Source organism: Staurois parvus, unplaced genomic scaffold (genome assembly GCF_062004578.1).
Source record: "Staurois parvus isolate SC_StPar_1 unplaced genomic scaffold, SC_StPar_1.0 ptg000696l, whole genome shotgun sequence".
In the NCBI taxonomy this organism is placed as follows: domain Eukaryota; kingdom Metazoa; phylum Chordata; class Amphibia; order Anura; family Ranidae; genus Staurois; species Staurois parvus.
Window position 1 is genome coordinate 5,689,502 of NW_028318492.1, and position 23,574 is coordinate 5,713,075.

The 23,574-nt window shown below is 41.1% G+C and overlaps 1 protein-coding gene across 1 annotated transcript in view; it reads left to right on the top strand.

The window, feature by feature from the left end:
* The window catches only part of CFAP47 (cilia and flagella associated protein 47), a 772,366-nt gene that overhangs the window by 135,488 nt on the left and 613,304 nt on the right, over positions 1–23,574 (top strand). Inside the window, exon 27 of the mRNA XM_089653003.1 lies at positions 258–464. Coding sequence (XP_089509129.1) covers positions 258–464 — 207 coding nt within the window. The remainder of the gene's footprint in view (positions 1–257; positions 465–23,574) is intronic.

The following is a 23,574-nucleotide window of genomic DNA, read 5'->3' on the forward strand; positions in this document are numbered from 1 at the left end:
GAAAGCGGTGCCTGTTACCTGTGACTTTGGCAAGACTAGAAGACAATTGGTTTGTTTATTTGCTTCTATGCCAATGCCTTTTTAGGGGAAGGTTATCATCTGGGTTGGAATTTTTGGTCTAGTAGCTTTATGTTTCCTTGTAACAAGAGCAGCCATTGTGTTGTCTGCCTACATAAACAAGGTATAAATATCTGGCTGCTTGTGATACCTATATAATTATTTGTACTTCATGTTTTCTTAAAAACCTTTTTGTTTAGGAAATCTGCAATAAATGTGGAAATTCCAGAGGTAGAACTTGAGAACGGTGAAAGGGTAGAAGTGTTTTCAGCCTACTTTCCCAATGGACAGATTATTAACAATTCCAGCCAACAGAGTGAAAAACTTATCTGTTGGATCTGCTTCAGATCCTCTAGCCCACTGTGTTGCCTGGTTGATCTGGTATTCACTGATGAAGAAAACAACAAGTAAGTTACTTTTTAGAAAAATATGCAAAAGTCATTGTATTTATTGTCTGATGGAAGTACACATTGAAATGATATAAATTGCAGTTATTAACATCTCAGCATGTCTGGGTTTCCTCTTCCCTGCCAAGTGGACTTCATGAGGAAATAAATCCAGTTCAGCTTCATTCAGTTTACTGTGCATCTCAAGAAAATCTCAGCAGTATATAGAGCACGAAATTCCCCTTTCACTTAAAACTGTATCTTCTCAATCTGATTTCAGATTTAAAGCCGCTTCATTATACTTTTAGAAACACACTCTATGGAGCAGGAACAGAATAGCAGATCATAATTGTCAAAGTGTTAAAAGAAAACACAAATTATATTGTTCAGTGTTTGCACAGTACAATTCAAGAAAGTAATTTTCTTTGTCATGATTTAAATACAGTATAATAACTCTGTTATTTCAAATGTCTGTTTTGTAACAAGAATTGTTTCATTTTTGTTGGTATTTAAATAATTTCTGTATTGTTCTGTGCAAAGGCAAATATGAGATGCTGAGTGAATGGTATGTTAACCTCAAAGTCATGGCAATGTGGGACATATAAACAAAACTGTATATACTGAGCGCTAAGATAAAAAATAAAAAAATTGAAAGCAGCTAGCACAAATGGTGAACCCACTCCATATCACAATAAAACAATAAAGGTGCTGTGCTATATAAAATAATATTGATGATAAGTGCATATATCTGAAGATCAAAAAACCCATATAGATGAAATGTGATAAAGTAGCCCATAAATGTTGCTACATGACAAAACTATATGAAATGTGCAATCATAAATAATAGTCACCCAATAAACTGTCCAAATGAATAAACAGGAAGTCCTTAAACCAATATTTTTCAGTGCAAAGAGTGGTCAGTGGCATAAAAGCTGCACCCACAATTAGTATGAATCGCAGTCCTGAATAGAGTGAAGTGACATCCCAATGTGGAAATAAGACATCTGTGAAATCTTTCACCAATATGCACTCATCAGAACTTAAGTATAACAGGCTTGTAGTAAAAATCCTCTAAGGTATGCATATCTCCTGCTCAAAAGGGCTGGTACATGGTCTTCAGTAGTGTGTCCTAAAAAAGGAGAGATGTATCAATCGTAACTGGTCTGCAAATTGATTTTTCCCCACAGAAGGCGGAAATCTCTTTAATTAATAATGCATTTTTTTTCATGCCACTAGTGTAAGTAAAGTACCCAACGTTTGTCTTAATATCAATCACTTGCTATCACCTGTAAGGACAAATTGAGACTGGGAGAGAAAGGGGCAGTAGTAGGAGCCAATTAATTGAACTGCATACAAATGTATTGAGAAGGGATATGTTACACTACCGCAGCTAAACAGATTTTGGCCAAATCATAGAAGGCACCGTCTCTATGCACACTAGCAGTTCGAAACAAGTTTACACAAGCAATGATTCACACCAAAGGCCACTATTTTAGATTTGATCCCTAAGTTTCTATTGATCTGGACCGCATGGGTGTAACGTTTCCTTCCACCAAACTTTGATAACTCGTTGCTTCTTCCCTGACGCCCTCTTATCCTACATCAAGATAGTCCTAAGAGCCGCGTTTTGTGTTGTCCTGGTTTCCGAGATTTTCTATTCTCTTCTGGAAGTCACGCGCCCTCTCTCTCTCCTTCATTCTCACTTTTAGTCTCTTGTAATTCTCCACCCCTTTCTTCTTTCCTTCTTTTTCCTTTTTATTCTTCCAGTTCACTTTTGCCCCCCTCCTCTTGCCTCATACGGATCCCCCAAATGGTCATTGGGAACAGTGCTCCATTTCAGTTGTACATTTAGATTCTATTTTCCCATGTACCACACTGTCCCTTCATGTTTTTATATGGTTCCTCGTAACAAGATTTTCATGTAATAATCCTCCTTCCCTGTAGGGCAACATGTTTTTCTGTATTCACTTATGCCTGTATATGTTCATGGACTGTCCTACGTCTGTTTCTTTTCATGTTTCTGAAATCAATAAAAAGTTTGAACAAGAAAAGGGACATGTTGTAAGGTGTGGTGTTTTGGGGTAATTAATTTAATAATGAATTGGTCGGTGTCTGATTCCCGTATATAATTATGACACAGTACGGCAAATAATTTAATTAATAATATTAGATAAAAAACATAAACGTGCAGCGCTGCTAAAACCAATAAATACATATATAAACATGTAAGAAAGTGCACACAAATATATAAAGTGACACTGTGCATTTATGTATGTGCCACTAGAATATGTGGCCAATATAAACGTGAAAGAAAACACTGTGTCTAAAACATAGGTCCAGAGTGCAGGTGTGAACGAGATCTCAAATGATCTTCTTGTATCCAAAAGACACAGATTGTGGATAAGGTGAGACAATTAAAGTGTAGATTGCGCACTCACCAGATACGCAACCTTTTTGCGCATTTGTATGATATAATAAGGACATCAGACTTCAGACATCTCATCAAAAAGGTCTGGTCAGATCTGGTCAATGCCTCCTTCGCTATCCCACGGTTTGCACTTAGTCTTCCCAAATGGTAACCACTCTGCGGATGTACCTGGCTCCCACAGGAGCTCAGAAAGAAACAACAGAGGAGGCCAGTAGTGCAATATTGCCTTAGGATGTTTATTCCACACAATGGGTATGTATACAGCAAGAAAGCAAATAAAATAGATTACTGACCGATTACAAGCTGCCGCCGGGACCCCTTGTGGTGCCGGCGGTAAGGCGTCAAAACAGCTACAGCCCGACACTGACGCGTTTCGAGCAAGTGCTCTTAGTCATAGGGTGTCCTGGCCATGGCTATGTTTTAGACACAGTGTTTTCTTTCACGTTTATATTGGCCACATATTCTAGTGGCACATACATAGATGCACAGTGTCACTTTATATATTTATGTGCACTTTCTTACATGTTTATATATGTATTTATTTATTGGTTTTAACAGCGCTGCACGTTTATGTTTTTTATCTGTTTTAGAGGTCTTATATGGTGCCTTTTGTGTACAGCTGCTGTAATCTGGGAATTGATAGACTGGAAGGCGCTCACTTACTTTATATGTTTTTAATTAATAATATTAACCACTAGCCTACCGGGCACTTATACCCCCTTCCTGTCCAGGCCAATTTCCAGCTTTCAGCGCTGTCACACTTTGAATGACAATTGCACGGTCTTGCAACACTGTACCCATATGACATTTTTATCATTTTTTTTTAGACAGAGCTTTCTTTTGGTGGTATTTAATCACCTCTGAGATTTTTATTTTTTCTTAAACAAACCAAAAACCACTGAAAATTTAAAAAAAAAAATTTTTTCTTAGTTTTTGTTATACAATTTTGTAAATAAGTGATTTTTTCTCCTTCACTGATGTGCGCTAATGAGGCTGCAGTGATGGACACTGATAGGTGGCACTGATGGGCACTGATGAGGAGGCACTGGTAGGTTGCACTGATGGGCATTGACGGGCATCACTGATGGGTACTGAAAGGCAGCACTGATATATGGCACTGACAGGTGGCACTGATAGGCAGCACTGACTGGCACTGATAGGCGGCACTGACTGGCACTGTTAGGCAGCACTGACTAGCACTATTAGGCGGCACTGACTGGCACTGATAGGCAGCACTGACTGGCACTGTTAGGCGGCACTGACTGGCACTGATAGGCAGCACTGATGCGCACTGATAGGCGACACTGACTGGCACTGATAGGTGGCACTGATTGGCAGCACTGAGAGGTGGCACTGATTGCCATTGATAGGTGGCACTGACTGGCACTGATGTGTGACATTGAAAGGCAGCTCAGATGTGCACTGATATGTGGCATTGATGTGCACTGGTAGGCACTGATATATGGCATTGATGTGGCACTGATGGGCACTGGCACGTGACACTGATGAGCACTGACTGCTGGCACTGATGGACACTGACAGGTGGCACTTCTGGGGCCACATTGATCATCAGGGCACACTGATCATCAGTGCCCTAATGATCAGTGTACATGTCCCCTCCGCGGAAAGCCGATTACCGGCTCTCGAGCTGTCAGCATGACAGCTCGAGAGGAGAGAAATGCCGATAACCGGCATTTCCGTGTTTACATGTGATCAGCTGTGATTGGACACAGCTGATCACATGACCGAGCCGACATCTTCGGCTCTTTCCGTGATCCGCTGTACCCGAGGGCCACAGCGCACCAGCGATCGCCGCGCTGCGTGCTCCCTGAGCCGCAAATGCGCGGTGAGAATGGAAGGACGTCATATGACGTCCTATCAGAATGAGAGAACCTTTACCTTGCGCCCGTCATTGTGCTATATGGCGGGCGGAAGGTGGTTAAATAATATAGACACCTTAATAAAATATACCACCACAATGTAATTTTCCTGAATTATTTTACCAATGTGATTTCTTACCCAGTATTCAAATATCATCAATTTGATTAATAAATAAATAACTTATTTATACACAAAAATATTTATATATATTTTAATACAAGCTAATTTACTGGTGATAAGTATTTCCTACACACAATCAAAGAATAACCCACAATAAATTGCAATTAGGTCAATCATAAAATGTATACATAGCAAAATAAAATAACAACACCCTTGATTTCTCAGGGATTAGCAAGATTATATGTCGGCATTCAGTATATATTTACACGATTCTCGCGGCTAAAGAGAATTAGGAAAAATATTTCTGATATTATAAATACCTAAACATTTCAAGTGCGTCCTTGGAATAATTCGTTTACAACATACCAATATAAAAAAAATAAAAACTCTATTCTACAACCAATGCAACCCAACAATCTCCCTATACACCATCCAATCTTGATGGTTAAACAAGATTTATGCTATCACGAAATAATGAGCAGTTTATATCACCATGCACAATACCAGCACTACAGCACAATAAAAATATTAATACAGTTCTAGTAATAATTTTGGGATAAATAAAAGTTATGATACTTGGCCACAATATCTCACCACTCCCAGGTATAGCATTCTTTGAGATCTTTGGGTGGAACAGCAGGTAGGTAAAAATGTTTCTTTTCAAGCAGCAGTCTTTCCAATCAACAGAAGTTTTCCTCTTTTTAGTAAGCAAGCAAAAATTGTGTTTTGTCAAAAGGATTCTCTCCAGCCAGAAAGTTGTTCTTTTTTCAAAAACCTATGTATCAAACAAAGAGTTCTCCTGCTTTTTCAAGCAAAAAAGTTTCAGACTCTTTTTCAAAAATTAGTTTGTTTGTCTCTTAGCAGGCAAAAGGTTTTTACCCAATAAAGTTTTTTTTTCCAGACAAAAGTCCTCCAGTATAAATACTGTGGGGATCCATTGTCTTTTGGGTCCAGCCATAGTACATGTTGATTGGACAGCCAAGGATGCCATTTATTCTAGATGTTCTTTACCTGTCCACAAGAAGCAGTCATGTTCCATGAATGAAAATGTTATTTCTTGTTTATGTGAAATGTATCTGTTTAGGTAAAATCTTAAGGAGTATTTCATTAAGAAAATATATGTCTTGATGAAATATCAAAGCGGCTCTCATAGATATCCCTCTTGGTCACGTCCATTTGTTTGAGTTGGTTCAAGTATTGTGGACCATCCTTATTAGATGAGGATTATATTTTTGTGGTTATCCAGGATTATGAAAATAGTTGATATTAAGAAGTATGTTCCCGTAATTTGTCATGGTACTTTATCGGATGATGCAACTGCGTTATTTCAGTCCATCATATCATTTATCTCATATCTTTTCGCACTCTGATATGTAGGTACATATTGTTAGTAAGTCATTTGTTTTAATATTTCTCAAACGGTCTACCCATAATCACAATCCATAGCATATGTCATTGGAAACTGGTTGATATTTGGTTAATACTTTATATGCTTTTGTAGTTGTGAAATTGATGGGATTGTATCCTGTGATCATAATATGAATCTATGAATATGTCAGCTGAGTATATTGCTTAGTTAAGCAGTTTAGTTCTTGGATGTGAACTGCATACTTTTACAGTCTATGTAAACACCTGAGGATTGTAAGTGTAGCTGGGTCTATTCAATCCTGAGAGGACCATTGTCTGTGTAGCTCATTGGCAAACATTCAGTTTATATCCCAGCAGACTCTGTTGACAATGAGTTTTTGGGTTCCCGACATGCTCATCTCCTTGTCCTGTTTAACAATTGTAAAATTTATTGGAAGATTTACTTATAATAAGGTTATTTGGGAAGACCATTATCAAGGTTTCTTATTGTCTTTACTTGTGCTTTCTCTCATGATCCAAGTTCATAGATGCTGTGTCTTCACAATGAACATTTATGAATTTTGGTCAACACTGGCCAAGTTATTTCTGGTCAGGGCTGTGTGAACTCATTGGCCTTGATTCACTAAGATGTGAGTGTACTAGCAGAGACTGACCATTCAGGCAGACTCCGGTCAATCAATCAGTCGTCTGACCAGCGTCTAGCAAGCTCATTAACGAGCGTCTACTGACTACTTTGCCATTAGTGAATGAGGTATCCTGTCTGGCACATTTTTAGGTGCAATACCGGATATATTCGCTAGATGGCGCACAAGCGCGGGCTTTATTAACATTGGCGTTTTTCTGATAGAAAATTCTAATACAGCTGTACTATTACATTCTGAAAATTCTCTTTTGCTATTTTTTTTTTTTTGCTGTTTCTCCAAAATGATCAGGAAAGTATTGCATTTACTAATGAATGTCATACATTCTATTTTCAAATGTTAAACATTTTCACACTTATATCTCAAATAATTTATATACTTCTAATTTCCCAATATAGTTATATATCTTCATTCTCTTTAATCACATAACTATTCTATGTTAAAGACAAGTGCAGCGCTATAAATGCATGTGATCAATAATGAACGCATGTAAAAACCAAAAAGTGTAAAGAATTGCAATAATGATGTAAACTGGTAAATCGTGCTAAAATAAGTTCATATAATTATTCCTGAATAATGGAATGTCCTTGGTGTGAGAGTACCAACTCAGAGAGTGCCTATGAATGGCACGTGTGTTCTCTCCGTGACGGACAGTAGTGCATGAACTCGTGAAAGGTAAACCACCCTTGGGACTGGTCTACACTCACCAGAACAAAAGTATTAATGTGCATGGGTTATACACATCGCACATCTGGGGGTGCAGCGGTATGCTGGCAGCTATGGGTTAGTCATCCAGCTCCATCCATCCATCCATCCATCCATCCATCCATCCATCAGGGTGGGTGCCCAAATGGTCCTGGGGAGGAATTAGCTCAGCCACAGGAGCCAGAAAGGTGCTCAATAGTGTAGTACACTATCACAGGGGTGGATGACCTTTCACGAGTTCATGCACTACTGTTCGTGGTTATATTTATCTTGTGTAATACCATTTTACTAGTCTATATCATTTGACCAGCGCTCGCTTTATCAGTTTTAAACAATGTAACTATTCTACATTATAACTCAAACTGTCTCCCACAGTGGTTTAGTGGTTAGAGCTCAGAACTTACAGCACTTGGGTCATGGGTTCTAATCCCAGTCTTGGCAACATCCCAAAAAAATGGAGATCACTTTTCTGGGTTGTGGCAGGAATATTGATCAATCAATTATGATTTTGCCTAATGACTAGAAAGTGGATGAATGTTACTTGCGTACTGTTCTTCTGCCAATTAGGTCATGTGCAAGTTTCATGCCGTGTATATTTCATTGTAACTTTTTTCTCTTTTAAATCTGTCTCCTTATACAACTTGACCCCCTCCCCCACCCCATCATCACCTGTCCCATATGCAAATCTATGGATCACCGCCCCACTCTTTAACTATCTATTTACTGATCAAGTGAATGTGTCTCATTTTCTATCAGCTACAGCTCAGATCTCACATTATTATACAATTGCTGATTGTATCTCACCACTAGTCTGATTGAATTCACAATTCCTGGTCAGTCCTGTTCCCTGACCTCTAATAAACTTTAGGGCCAGTTCACACTACATGTGTTTCAGTTGCTTTTTCAACATCACAAATGCACAGAAAGAAGGTTATATGGTTGTCAATGTCATAGTTCACATCAGCGCTTGCATTTTCAATGCATTGCGGGTGCTGTAAACAAAGTTGACCACGCTGCATTGTTTCTGCACAGAACTGTACTGGAACACATTGAAACGTCCTTGAATGTACTAAAACGCACATGTCCCTAACTACATTGAATACAAAGAAAATAGAAAAAAATAAGTGGAAGGGATACAAAAATGCAATGTAAACATGTCCAAAACGCATCCAAAATGTACTGGAACACACTAAACATGCATGCCAAAAGGGCATGAAAAAAACCCATCAGGAACACATCTAGACTGTTTCTATAGTGTGAACCAGCCCTTAGGACTTGTTCACACCATTGGTGGTGCAGAAACGCATGCAAGAACACACATTTTCCAGCACAGCAAAGAAATGCAATGCCCTCTGTAGATGTGCGCAGGTACCATGATGAAAACGTTGTTGCACCTACACACGTCTATTAAAAACAGCCCCATTCACAGCCACAAATACGCATGGCACCACACTACTGTGCGGTTAGGTGCGACACACTTGGAAAATAACATAAAAATAAGCCAACATGGCTAAAACATATCTTGAAAATATGGGGACTCTGATATCCGGCGACAGTCCGTTCACGAACGAGAAGCAATTCTGCACCCCTAAAACCAACATAGAGGAAAGGGATGGTCAAATTGCTGTGCTGCTTCCAAACCACCTCTGGCATGCCAGGGTCATTATGCAGGTCCTCGATGCCAGTTCTTGCCTGCGGCCACAAAATATCCACTGGCCACGAGTGAAGGTGAGTGGAGGACGTGAAGGTGGATTTCTACCAGCTTCAACCGCAAGCAGTACCACTCCTGAAAAATGAGAGCAAATAATCATTGACACGTCATCATGACAGTCAATTCTCAGTGCAGGCTATCTAGAGTGTCTTTCCTTTTTAACCATTTCAAGAGTTCAAGGAAACATTCTTGGAGCATCTACTGTGTTTGGAAAGGCCAAAGGTCCCCCCCTCCCCCAGGCACACTAATGCTTATGCAGGCCATAGACGGGGAGAAAAACGGCCGATTTTTCTTTTAAAAAATGAAAAATTGGTTGTTCAAGCGGCCGACGTTACCAGCAATGGTAAAAAAAAAATCGGCCGATTTTCATCCCGTCTACAGCCGGCAAAAAGTGTCTCTGCAGAGAGCTCCGCTATTTCTTTGACAGTTCCTTGACATTTACAGCGGTTGCAACAATGTATCTATTTGTATCCATTTAGGATACAGATGTTTTTATTCGGAAACAAATAGATACAATGTTGCAACCGCTGTAAATGTCAAGGAACTGTCAAAGAAATAGCGGAGCTCTCTGCAGGGACACTTTTTGCCATACTGGAATTCCTCTCATTTTTCATCCTTCTTCTTCTTCATCATCATCCTCTTCTTCTTCTTCATCATCATCCTCTTCTTTTTTTTCATCATCATCCTCTTCTTCTTTTTCATCATCATCCTCTTCTTCTTCATCCTCTTCTTGTTCATCATCTTCATCCTCTTCTTCTTCATCCTCTTCTTCTTCATCATCTTGATCATCATCATCCTCTTCTTCTTCTTCTTCATCATAATCCTCTTATTCTTCTTCATCATCATCCTCTTCTTCTTCTTCTTCATCATCTTCTTCTTCTTCTTCATCATCTTCTTCTTCTTCTTCATCATCTTCTTCTTCTTCATCATCATCATCATCATCCTCTTCATCATCATCCTCTTCTTCATCATCTTCTTCATCATCATCATCATCATCCTCTTCATCATCATCCTCTTCTTCATCATCTTCTTATTCTTCATCATCATCCTCCTCTTTATCATCATCATCTTCTTCTTCTTCTTCTTCTTCTTCATCATCCTCTTCTTCATCATCATTATCCTCTTCATCATCATCATCATCCTCTTCTTCTTCTTCTTCATCATCATCATCATCCTCTTCTTCTTCATCATCATCCTCTTCTTCTTCATCATCTTCTTCATCATCATCATCCTCTTCATCATCATCCTCTTCTTCATCTTCTTCTTCATCATCATCCTCTTCTTCTTCATCATCATCATCCTCTTCTTCTTCATCCTCTTCTTCATCATCTTCATCCTCTTCTTCTTCTTCATCATCATCATCCTCTTCTTCTTCATCATCATCATCATCATCATCCTCTTCTTCATCATCATCATCCTCTTCTTCATCCTCTTCTTCTTTTCTTCTTTTTGTCTTCCTCTTGCAGGTCACTGCTCATGTGCAGATTTTTTATCAGTAAAAAAATCGGCCAATTTGCCCATCATTGCCGCGAAAATCGGCCGATCGGCAAATTCGGCCGTTTTTTTTTTCAACTTTACCGAAAAAAAAAAATCTGCCAAAATACCGAAAAACGGCCGAACAAATAGCCCACTAACGATCCGAAAATCGGCCGATTTTATTTTCGGCCGAAAAATCGGCCAATTTTCGACCCATCTATGGCCTGCATAAGATATGGTGTGGCCCTAGGGTCAATGTGTGTTTAGAATACTTCCAAAATGCACATACAAAAACACTCCATCCAAATGCATGTTGCATTTCTATAGCATGTTAAACAGAAGAAAAATGCACTTCCATAATGTTAACATACGCAAGTAAAAGTAGACAAAATCCACATCCTTTTATTCTGGCTTCACATACATGCATTGTGGTCTAACACCGCACTCCTGGGCAAATCACATGCAATTTGTGTGCGTTGCAATTAGAGACAAACATTTTGCACACCTCAAATTGCACCGCATCCGGGCCAAAAATGTGCAGGACCCTTTTTCAGGGTATGCACATGTATTGTACTGTCCAAGGCATTGCACACTAACGCATTGCACACTAAAAATGTCAAATGCGTTAGTGTGTACAGTGCATGAGTGTAAAATGCTTTAGTGCACACTGCAGTGTACAACGCATTGCACACTGTAATACCGTGTACACCCACACATTGTAGACTGTAATGCACTGTACACTGTCATGCAGGATGGAGCTACGCATTGCACACTGTGATACGCTGTCCACTGTCATGCAGAATCCAGCAACGCATTGCACACTGTAATACCATGTACACCAACACATTGTAGAATGTAATGCATTATACGCAGTATACATGTCCAGATATTCAAAGATTAGCCATGAAGGCCTATCACCGGGAAATGCATTTGCCGGGTCTTGGCTGCACTTTCATCACGCTATCAGAATGTGTGGAAAGTACTGCCGAGAACCAGCAGTTATCAAAGCAGGGGTCGGCCCCGATGATCAGTGCCCACCAGTGCCACCCAACAGTTCCGCCCACCTGTGGCCAGCAGTGCCACCTCATCAACGCACATCAGTGTTGCTAAATTACCAGTTTACCAAATGTTATAATATAAAAAGACTTTTATTCATTATGAGCTATTTTGTGGTTTATCGAGCAAAAAGTAAAACACACAGCAGCAAGTCAATACCACCAAAAGAAAGCTCTATTTGTCTGAAAAAACTGATACAAATTTAAGATGGGTACAATGTGGCATGACCGCACAATTGTCATTCAAAGGGTAACAGTGCAGAAAGATGAAAATTGGCCAGGACAGGAAGGGGGTAGGAGTACCCAGTAGGCAAGTGGTTAATATAATTGACCCATCAATACCCAGGAGCTAATGTACAGATAAGTAGCATGTGCACCAAGTGAGATTCTGCTAGGCCCCACCCACAAAATTGCAATTACCTGTCCCTCACATGTTATAAACATATTTGCAATGGCCACAGTTACTGTACATATAAGGATCATCTCCTCAGTTGAGAACTGTGCTCTCGCCATGTCCAAATGCCAATAAGGTTATCAAAATTTTCAACCAACACAAAACCTCCAACCACTTCTCATCCACTTACACTCCCCACAACCACTTCCGGGTGCGCGCGCACGTGATGACGGACTTCCAGGATAGCCGTTCATGCTCCATGTGGACACCTGTTTGGTGCTTATTTGTTTGCAATTGCGCATTTCTATGCACGGCTATGATAGCTTTCGCAAATGTGTGTTTCTTATTGATTTGTTTTTTTTAACCTTGGCTAATATTTGTTGCCAAAGGCCAAAAATCAACAAAGTGTGGACTATTTTATTACTGTAAATCGAATTGTAGAAAACCTGTAGCTGGCTGCACCGTGAATGTGACATTCATTAGTACATAACAATATTGTGGTGCAAGTGGGTTTTTTTTTTTGGTTTTGAAAAAGCCAGTTTGCACCCACTTGCATATTCACGCTCTTACAAGCTACATTTGAGCAGATTATATAAGTATACAAAGTAACTATTAAGGTTGTTCATATATTGAACATAAAATAAACACAAAAACATCGGTCAAATATTTATTGATCAAATATATCGTCATTTATTTGGTCAGCAGGAACAAGTAGGTACAGTCAATATCTTGGTGAGTCACAAAAATAGGATTGATGTGGCAAAAATAAAACACTCCTGCTCATAAGAGCTTACAATCTAAAGATACTTCTAGTGAACTGTGTGTGCTCAGGTTATAGCAGGAAACAAAGGGGAAGATGAATCAAGTAACATTTTCATGCACATAGGATTTACTTACACAATCACGTAGTATAAAGATCCATTCAAAAAAAAAAAAGTCTTCAGATCAAAATATCAAGAACACAAAGCATGTGAAAAAAACCCTCCCACCTCTACAAATCCCCTCCCACCTCTACAAATCCCCTACACATACATTTGTCAGCAGGTTTGTCAGAAAAATGCATTGGAGTCTAAATAAGCAAGCAAAATTAAAACAAGGGCAGATTTTAAACAAAACGATTGACATGTGTGAGGCTTTCAATGCAAAGAGAAAACACAATCATTGTGCAATAACACACAAACACACTTTACAAGGCCAAAAATATGCCAACATTTCCAGCCCACTTCCAAACACAGCCTGAGTGGTGTCTGGGGCAATTCAGCACAAAATCTCTTCTTCCCCCCAACCACTACAAGCAAGGACTTAGTCACAAACCACCCGGCCTAGTAACAGGCCAAATCACTCCCTACTGCACATCTTTATATAAACTAGGTTGTATTTGGAGCGTGCCAAACAAGGCCCCACACCCAATGAAGCCACACCCACCACTGACCTTAGTTTGGTCAGTGAAAGTGTTTTCACCTGATGAATCCGCTTCCTACCTGCATTAACCCTTGGTATACAGGCCCCACAAATCAGAAAGATATATACAGTGAAATGTACGTGTGCAGCATACAACAGAACATTGAGCAGGGATGTGAAAGGGAACCCCAATTGGAACCTTTATTGCTACTATGGTCACAATTCCCTCCAGATTCTCGCATGAGTTAAGACAGTCACATGACCACATCTTGTATGCAATACTGAAAATGACAAATCGATTTGACTAGTATGGTGAATTTCCCATCAATTGGCAAAACACTCCAGAAATCAAACATCACCAAACATTACACTCTGGGCAAAGCTGATTTACAAATCCTGCGACTTACAGTAAAGTTGACCATTTCAATGCAATTTTCAAGACATCTGACACAGATCTCTATGCAAATTGCCACTAAAGTAGTACATGTACTACTATAGAAATCAGTGTTTGAAACGCACCCATATGGTCACTCTAATAGCAGACAATAGGGTGCGACTTTGCAGACGATTTACAACTTGCATGTTGTGCAAATCACATGCCAAGTCCCACTCAATGTGCACGCTATTGGAGCGTTCATATTGTTGTGGTTCAAACTTGGTAGGAGCCGCAAGTAATAATAGAGTAATGAATACACTACTTTTCATGCAATTTGCTGAGAGATCGGTGTCGATTGTCTTGCAAATTGCACTTGAAATCACCATGTACCCCGACTTTGAAATCATGCAACTTCTATGCAAGTCACATGATGTGACTGTGGTGTCAATAACACCACTTAGAAATCTGCTTTAATGTGACCGGGTAGCCCCCAGTAACATTGTTTGCGATTGCCATGCAATTGGCATTACAGGCGACTTGCAAATCGTAGACCAAGTCGCACCCTATTGGCCACTGTAGGCTCTGTTCACATCCAATTGGATTGTGAACTCGTGCAACTTCACTGTAAGTTGGGCAATTGCCGCATCGGATTAGATGTGACAGTGGTGTTGGCCCCCAGTAACATTGTGTGCAATTTGCCATGCAAAGGGCAAGTTGCTGGCCATGCCAATCGCATGACAAGTCGCATCCAGGGTGTGCAATTTCAGGTACGATTTGTGAATTGACATGGTACCTGATATTGGATATAATGAATGTGAGTGTATTAACATACACCATTTGTTGCAGCGAGAGTTCAAAGGTATTTGAAGATTTTGGCCATTTATTAGCAATTTAACATCTAGACTCAAATAGAAATCGCAATGCTACACACAATTGAAAACACAACTAGTTAGTAATTCTCTAGAAAACACAGTAAAATTGGCAAATTAAACAGTAATTTTCAATTGCATATAGTGTGAGCGAAGCAGGAAAATTAACAAAGGAAATAAATCTTTGAAGGCGTGCGGTCTGCTTTGCATTTGGTGGAAAAATCCATACCAGTATTTGTGACAAGTTTGATGTGTGGATTCACCAACCAAGTCTTTTCTCTCTCGCTCACTCTTCTTTGTCTCACTGGCTCGCTCTTCTCTCTCGCTCACTCTTCTGTATGTCTCTCTTTATCACTCTTCAGTATGTTTTTCTCGCTCACTCTTCTTCATCTCACTGGCTCGCTCTTCTCTCTCTCTGTCAGCTCTTTGCTTGCCAAATCCTTCACAAAAGTGGGTTGAGTGTAAACCATCATTATCAAATCTATTAGTGCTCCAGGCTCTTATCTTACCCCATTGTATGACATTCACATAAGGTGCAGCTTTGAAGGTGTTTCAACAGACAAGGCCTCATTCTAATTCACATTTTAGGGATCACTTAGACAGAAAGCAAAGATGTTGCCAGAACATCTATTTGAAGACAGCCACACACGGAGATCATACTACTTCCTTGCCGTGGTTGGGATTCAAACCGACAACCCTAGAGCTGTGAGGCAGTAGTGCTAACCACTAATCCACGGAGCTACATTGCTAATCCAGCCTGTATTTCTGTGCTGTGAATCAATCTTAGGTCCCTGGGCAAGTTCAGTGTAACTACCAGATATCTCCAATGTGACACAAATGTTGTGCTATGTTGCCAATTCACATGTATGATGGTTCTATGTATCCCAATACAAAGGATTGCAATACTAATACAGGCGTACCTCGGTTTACCAATGCCTCAGGGAACGTCATATTTGGGGTACAAATGCCAAACCATTTCAGTTAATTGGTCTGTTTACAAATGTTTGAATAATTTGGTATGGGCATGTGGCCTGGTATGGTTCAGGAGGGGGGCAGGCGCTTGCTTGTCCCCCCCCCCCTTTCCTGACCTGCTGGGCTGCATGCTCAGATAAGTATCTGTTATGGATTTAGGGGGGTACCCCATGCTGTTTTTTATTTAATTTCAGCGTGGAGTTACCCCTTAACATCCATACGAGACCCGAAGGGCTTAGTATGGATGGGAGGGGGGACCCCATGCCGGGTTTTTTACAAATTGTTTATAATTCCCTGCAATACTTTTACATCAACTGTCAGTGGGGAACTCCGCCGACAGCTGAAACATGAGCGCTGCATTGGTTTTCGCTACTACAATGCTGCATGAGTTGATAACATAACTCATGCGGGATTGTAGGAGCGATAGCCATGTGTTAATGTTTCAACTGTCAGCGGGGTTCCCCACTGACAGCTGAATGTAAAAAAAAAAAAGCGTTGGGTCCCCCCTCCCATCCATACCAAGCCCTTCGGATCTGCAGCCCGGCAGGTCAGGAAAGGGGGGGGGACGAGCGAGCGCCCCCCCTCCTGAACTATACCAGGCTACCTGCCCTCAACATGGGGGGGTGCTTTGGGGAAGGGGGGCTCCCCCCCAAAGCACCTTGTCCCCATGTTAATGGGGACAAGGGCCTCTTCCGTTATTGGGATAATTGGTCAGCCATTTTTTGGGATTTTAGCATATTTTGTTTACCAGTAAAGTTGAAAATTTTTTGTTCCAAATTTACTGATAAAAAAAATGTGCCAAAATCCCGAAAAACAGCTGACCAATTAACCCACTAACGGCCCGAAAATCGTTCGATTTTCTTTTCGGCAGAAAAATCGGCCGATTTTAGACCCATCTATGGCCTGCTTTACATGGGTCTAAAATCGTCCGCAAAAAAAATCGGCTGATATTCGGCCCGTTAGTGGGTTAATTGGTCAGCCATTTTTGGTGATTTTGCAACTTTTTTTAATTGGTAAATTTGGATAAAAATTGGCCGATTTTGCAGATCGGCCGATTTTAGCTGCAATGATCGGCAAATTGGCTTATCTTTTAACAGATAAAAAATCTGCACATGAGCCATGACCTGCAAGAAAAAGAATAAAAAAAAAGAATAAGAAAAAGAAAAATGCAGGCCTTAGATGGGGCGAAAACTGACCGTTTTAAAAAAAATAATCGGTTGTTCAATGGGCCGACGTTACCACCAATGGTAAAAAAATTGTTCGATTTTCGCCCCATCTACGGCCTGCAAATATAATAGCGAAGTAATTACTTCTGTCCCTGCAGAGAGCTGCGCTATTATATTTGACATTAAAAAGTATAAAGGTTGCAACATTGTATCTATTTGTATCCGAATAAAAACATCTATATCTGGAATGGATACAAATGGATACAATGTTGCAGTATCTATACTTTTTAATGTCAAATATAATAGCGGAGCTCTCTGCAGGGACAGAAGGAATGTTTCAGCTGTCATCGGGGTTTCCCACTGACAGCTGAATTTTAAATTATTTCCGTGAATTAAATAAATAATAAAAAAAACAGCGTGGGTCCTCCCTCTCATCCATACCAAGCCCTTCAGGTCTGGTATGGGTATTAAGGGGGAACTCCACGCTGAAATTTAAAAAAAAAACAGCGTGGGTCCCCCTCAATATCCATACCAGACCCTTATCCGAGCATGCAGCCCGGCAGGTCAGGAAAGGGGGGGGACGAGCGAGCGCCCCCCCCTCCTGAACCATACCAGGCCACATGCCCTCAACATGGGGGGGGCTTTGAGGCAGGGGGGGCTCCCCCCCCCAAAGCACCTTGTCCCCATGTTGATGAGGACAAGGGCCTCTTCCCCACAACCCTGGCCGGTGGTTGTGGGGGTCTGCGGGCGGGGGGCTTATCAGAATCTGGAAGCCCCCTTTAACAAGGGGGCCCCCAGATCCCGGCCCCCCCCCCACGTGAACGAGTCTGCGGTACATGGTCCCGCAGACTCCTTCACAAAAAAACTAAGTGTGGTGTAAAAAAAACACAGTACAGGGTCTTTGACAAGTCCTTTATTAAAACAATGTCCCCCGAAGTAGATCCAACGTCAATCACGGCGGCGGCGGCAGGGACCCGAAAAAAGAAAAAAAAAAAAAAAAGGTTCCGCTCCCGTCGGAGGCTTCCAGCCTTGTGAAGAAGAGGCTAGCTGACAGTTCTTATATAGGTATGGGGCGGGGCCAGCCGGGCACATCATCCCCGCCCCTTACCTATTTGAGAAATGTCACCCTGTCTTTCCACTGAGGCTAACTAGCTGAATGCAGGAGACAGTCTGACATTTCTTATATAGCTATGGGGCGGGGCCAGCCGGGAACAGCAAGCATGTGACATGGGGCGGGTCACTCGGATGATGTCCCCGGCTGGCCCCGCCCCATAGCTATATAAGAAATGTCAGACTGTCTCCTGCATTCAGCTAGTTAGCCTCAGCGGAGAGACAGGGTGACATTTCTCAAATAGGTAAGGGGCGGGGATGATGTGCCCGGCTGGCCCCGCCCCATACCTATATAAGAACTGTCAGCTAGCCTCTTCTTCACAAGGCTGAAAGCCTCCGACGGGAGCGGAACCTTTTTTTTTTTTTTCTTTTTTTGGGTCCCTGCCGCCGCCGCCGTGATTGACGTTGGATCTACTTCGGGGGACATTGTTTTAATAAAGGACTTGTCAAAGACCCTGTACTGTGTTTTTTTACACCACACTTTTTTTTTTTGTGAAGGAGTCTGCGGGAGCATCTACCGCAGACTCCTTCACGTAGGGGGGGGGCCGGGATCTGGGGGCCCCCTTGTTAAAGGGGGCTTCCAGATTCTGATAAGCCCCCCGCCCGCAGACCCCCACAACCACCGGCCCGGGTTGTGGGGAAGAGGCCCTTGTCCTCATCAACATGGGGACAAGGTGCTTTGGGGGGGGGAGCCCCCCTGCCTCAAAGCACCCCCCCATGTTGAGGGCATGTGGCCTGGTATGGTTCAGGAGGGGGGGCGCTCGCTCGTCCCCCCCCTTTCCTGACCTGCCGGGCTGCATGCTCGGATAAGGGTCTGGTATGGATATTGAGGGGGACCCACGCTGTTTTTTTTTTTAAATTTCAGCGTGGAGTTCCCCCTTAATATCCATACCAGACCTGAAGGGCTTGGTATGGATGAGAGGGGGGACCCACGCTGTTTTTTTTTTTTTTTTTTTTTTTTTATTGTGGACCTTTATTTTTACATTCAGCTGTCAAAATAAATATTATCTAGACCTTTGAAATAAGTAAAATCATTACAGAAATAATTATAAAGGATAAGAAACAAAAATAGAATCACTAGAACTAAGGAAATCTAGTTAGATTACATGAAGATATGCCGAGTGCTGTTTATTAAACACAATAGACGCGAGCGAGTGCCGGCTCTCAGAGGAATCCACAATCAGATTCACTATTAGTCAGTGGCTAAAAAGCAAACGCCCATGGCAGAGGTCTAAAATGTGTTCTGCACATGCTCAGTTGTATCTGCCAAAGACACTGCACGGGCTTCTAGATTTTTACTGTGTCGATTTCCTTGAAAAAAACGATTTTTAACACATTTTTAATTTTTTTGGAAATAGCAGATATTGTTTAAAGTGAAGTCCTGATATTTGGCAAAGCAAATTTCTAAGTGAACATGTCTCTGCAGTGATTTTTCATGGTTTTAGACTTGCTTCTTAGCAAGTCTGTTTTGTGAGTCTGATTTCGGGCGTGTGTCTTTTTGTGAATTAGATTGGGCATCTGCTTATGTGCTCTGCTCAATAGTGAATTAGGTTGCAGGGTAAAAAATGACAGACGCCCATGAAAATTGGGCTTAAGCCCATAAATATGCGCCCACGCCCAATAGTGAATCAGGGCCATTGTGTTTCTTTTTCTCAATCCTGAGAGATAAATAGGCCATTTAGATTCAGTCAATATAGTGTTTGGTTAACATCACCTTGTTCTTATGTGCATCTGGTCGTACAACAATTGTGAGTGCCTCTAGTTTAAATGGTCTGTTGTAAAGAAAAGACACTTAGGCCCTGATTCACTAAGATGTGAGTCTATCAGCAGAGTCTGACCATTCAGGCAGACTCCGGTCAATCAATCAGTCATCTGACCAGCGTCTAGCAAGCTCATTAACGAGCGTCTACTGACTACTTTGCTATTACTAAATGTGGTATCCCGTCTGGCACATGTTTAGGTGCAATACCGGATATGTTCGCTAGATGGCGCACAAGGGCGGGCTTTATTAATATTGGCGTTTTTATGATGGCAAAAGAGAATTCTTAGAATGTAATAAATAGTACACCTGTATTAGAATTTTCTATTTTCTTCTTTCTTTTTTTTTGCTGTGTCTCCAAAATGATCAGGAAACTAATGCATTTACTAATGAATGTCATACATTCTGTATTCAAATGTTAAACATTTTCACACTTGTATCTCAAATAATTTATATACTTCTAATTTCCCAATATAATTATATATCTTCATTCTCTTTAATCACGTAACTATTCTATGTTAAAGACAAGTGCAGCGCTATAAATGCATGTGATCAATAATGAACGCATGTAAAAACCAAAAAGTGCAAAGAATTGCAACAATGAAGTAATATTGTAAATGGTGCTAAAATAAGTTCATAGAATCATTCCTGAATAATGGAATGTCCTTGGTGTGAGAGTACCAACTCAGAGAGTGCCTATGAATGGCACGTGTGGTCTCTCCGTGACGGACAGTAGTGCATGAACTCGTGAAAGGTAAACCACCCTTGGGACTGGTCTACACTCACCAGAACAAAAGTATTAATGTGCATGGGTTATACACATCACACATCTGGGGGTGCAGCAGTATGCTGGCAGCTATGGGTTAGCCATCCAGCTCAATCCATCCATCAGGGTGGGTGCCCAAATGGTCCTGGGGAGGAATTAGCTCAGCCACAGGAGCCAGAAAGGTGCTCAATAGTGTAGTACACTGTCACAGGGGTGGATGACCTTTCACGAGTTCATGCACTACTGTTCGTGGTTATATTTATCTTGTGTAATACCATTTTACTAGTCTATATCATTTGACCAGCACTTGCTCTATCATTTTTAAACAATGTAACTATTCTACATTATAGCTCAAACTGTGTCTCCCACAGTGGTTTAGTGGTTAGAGCTCAGAACTTACAGCACTTGGGTCATGGGTTCTAATCCCAGTCTTGGCAACATCCCAAAAAAATGGAGATCAATTTTCTGGGTTGTGGCAGGAATATTGATCAATCAATTATGATTTTGCCTAATGACTAGAAAGTGGATGAATGTTACTTGCGTACTGTTCTTCTGCCAATTAGGAAATGTGCAAGTTTCATGCCGTGTATATTTCATTGTAACATTTTTCTCTTTTAAATCTGTCTCCTTATACAACTTGACCCCCTCCCCCACCCCATCATCACCTGTCCCATATGCAAATCTATGGATCACCGCCCCACTCTTTAACTATCTATTTACTGATCAAGTGAATGTGTCTCATTTTCTATCAGCTACAGCTCAGATCTCACATTATTATACAATTGCTGATTGTATCTCACCACTAGTCTGATTGAATTCACAATTCCTGGTCAGTCCTGTTCCCTGACCTCTAATAACCTTTAGGGCCAGTTCACACTACATGTGTTTCAGTTGCTTTTTCAGCATCACAAACGCACAGAAAGAAGGTTATATGGTTGTCAATGTCATAGTTCACATCAGCGCTTGCATTTTCAATGCATTGCAGGTGCTGTAAACAAAGTTGACCACGCTGCATTGTTTCTGCACAGAACTGTACTGGAACACATTGAAACGTCCTTGAATGTACTAAAACGCACATGTCCCTAACTACATTGAATACAAAGAAAATAGAAAAAAATAAGTGGAAGGGATACAAAAATGCAATGTAAACATGTCCAAAACGCATCCAAAATGTACTGGAACACACTAAACATGCATGCCAAAAGGGTATGAAAAAAACCCATCAGGAACACATCTAGACTGTTTCTATAGTGTGAACCAGCCCTTAGGACTTGTTCACACCATTGGTGGTGCAGAAACGCATGCAAGAACACACATTTTCCAGCACAGCAAAGAAATGCAATGCCCTATGTAGATGTGCGCAGGTACCATGATGAAAACGTTGTTGCACCTACACACGTCTATTAAAAACAGCCCCATTCACAGCCACAAATACGCATGGCACCACACTACTGTGCGGTTAGGTGCGACACACTTGGAAAATAACATAAAAATAAGCCAACATGGCTAAAACATATCTTGAAAATATGGGGACTCTGATATCCGGCGACAGTCCGTTCACGAACGAGAAGCAATTCTGCACCCCTAAAACCAACATAGAGGAAAGGGATGGTCAAATTGCTGTGCTGCTTCCAAACCACCTCTGGCATGCCAGGGTCATTATGCAGGTCCTCGATGCCAGTTCTTGCCTGCGGCCACAAAATATCCACTGGCCACAAGTGAAGGTGAGTGGAGGACGTGAAGGTGGATTTCTACCAGCTTCAACCGCAAGCAGTACCACTCCTGAAAAATGAGAGCAAATAATCATTGACACGTCATCATGACAGTCAATTCTCAGTGCAGGCTATCTAGAGTGTCTTTCCTTTTTAACCATTTCAAGAGTTTAAGGAAACATTCTTGGAGCATCTACTGTGTTTGGAAAGGCCAAAGGTCCCCCCCTCCCCCAGGCACACTAATGCTTATGCAGGCCATAGACGGGGAGAAAAACAGCCGATTTTTCTTTTAAAAAATGAAAAATCGGTTGTTCAAGCGGCCGACTTTACCAGCAATGGTAAAAAAAAAATCGGCCGATTTTCATCCCGTCTACAGCCGGCAAAAAGTGTCCCTGCAGAGAGCTCCGCTATTTCTTTGACAGTTCTTTGACATTTATAGTGGTTGCAACAATGTATTTGTATTTGTATCCATTTCGGATACAGATGTTTTTATTCGGAAACAAATAGATACAATGTTGCAACCGCTGTAAATGTCAAGGAACTGTCAAAGAAATAGCGGAGCTCTCTGCAGGGACACTTTTTGCCATACTGGAATTCCTCTCATTTTTCATCCTTCTTCTTCCTCTTCTTCTTCCTCTTCTTCTTCATCATCATCCTCTTCTTCCTCTTCATCATCTTCTTCTTCTTCTTCATCATCATCCTCTTCTTCATCATCTTCATCATCATCATCCTCTTCTTCTTTTTCTTCTTTTTGTCTTTCTCTTGCAGGTCACTGCTCATGTGCAGATTTTTTATCAGTAAAAAAATCGGCCGATTTGCCCATCATTGCCGCGAAAATCGGCCGATCGGCAAATTCGGCCATTTTTTTCCAACTTTACCGAAAAAAAAAATCTGCCAAAATACCGAAAAACGGCCGAACAAATAGCCCACTAACGATCCGAAAATCGGCCGATTTTATTTTCGGCCGAAAAATCGGCCGATTTTCGACCCATCTATGGCCTGCATAAGATATGGTGTGGCCCTAGGGTCAATGTGTGTTTAGAATACTTCCAAAATGCACATACAAAAACACTCCATCCAAATGCATGTTGCATTTCTATAGCATGTTAAACAGAAGAAAAATGCACTTCCATAATGTTAACATGCGCAAGTAAAAATAGACAAAATCCACATCCTTTTATTGTGGCTTCACATACATGCATTGTGGTCTAACACCGCACT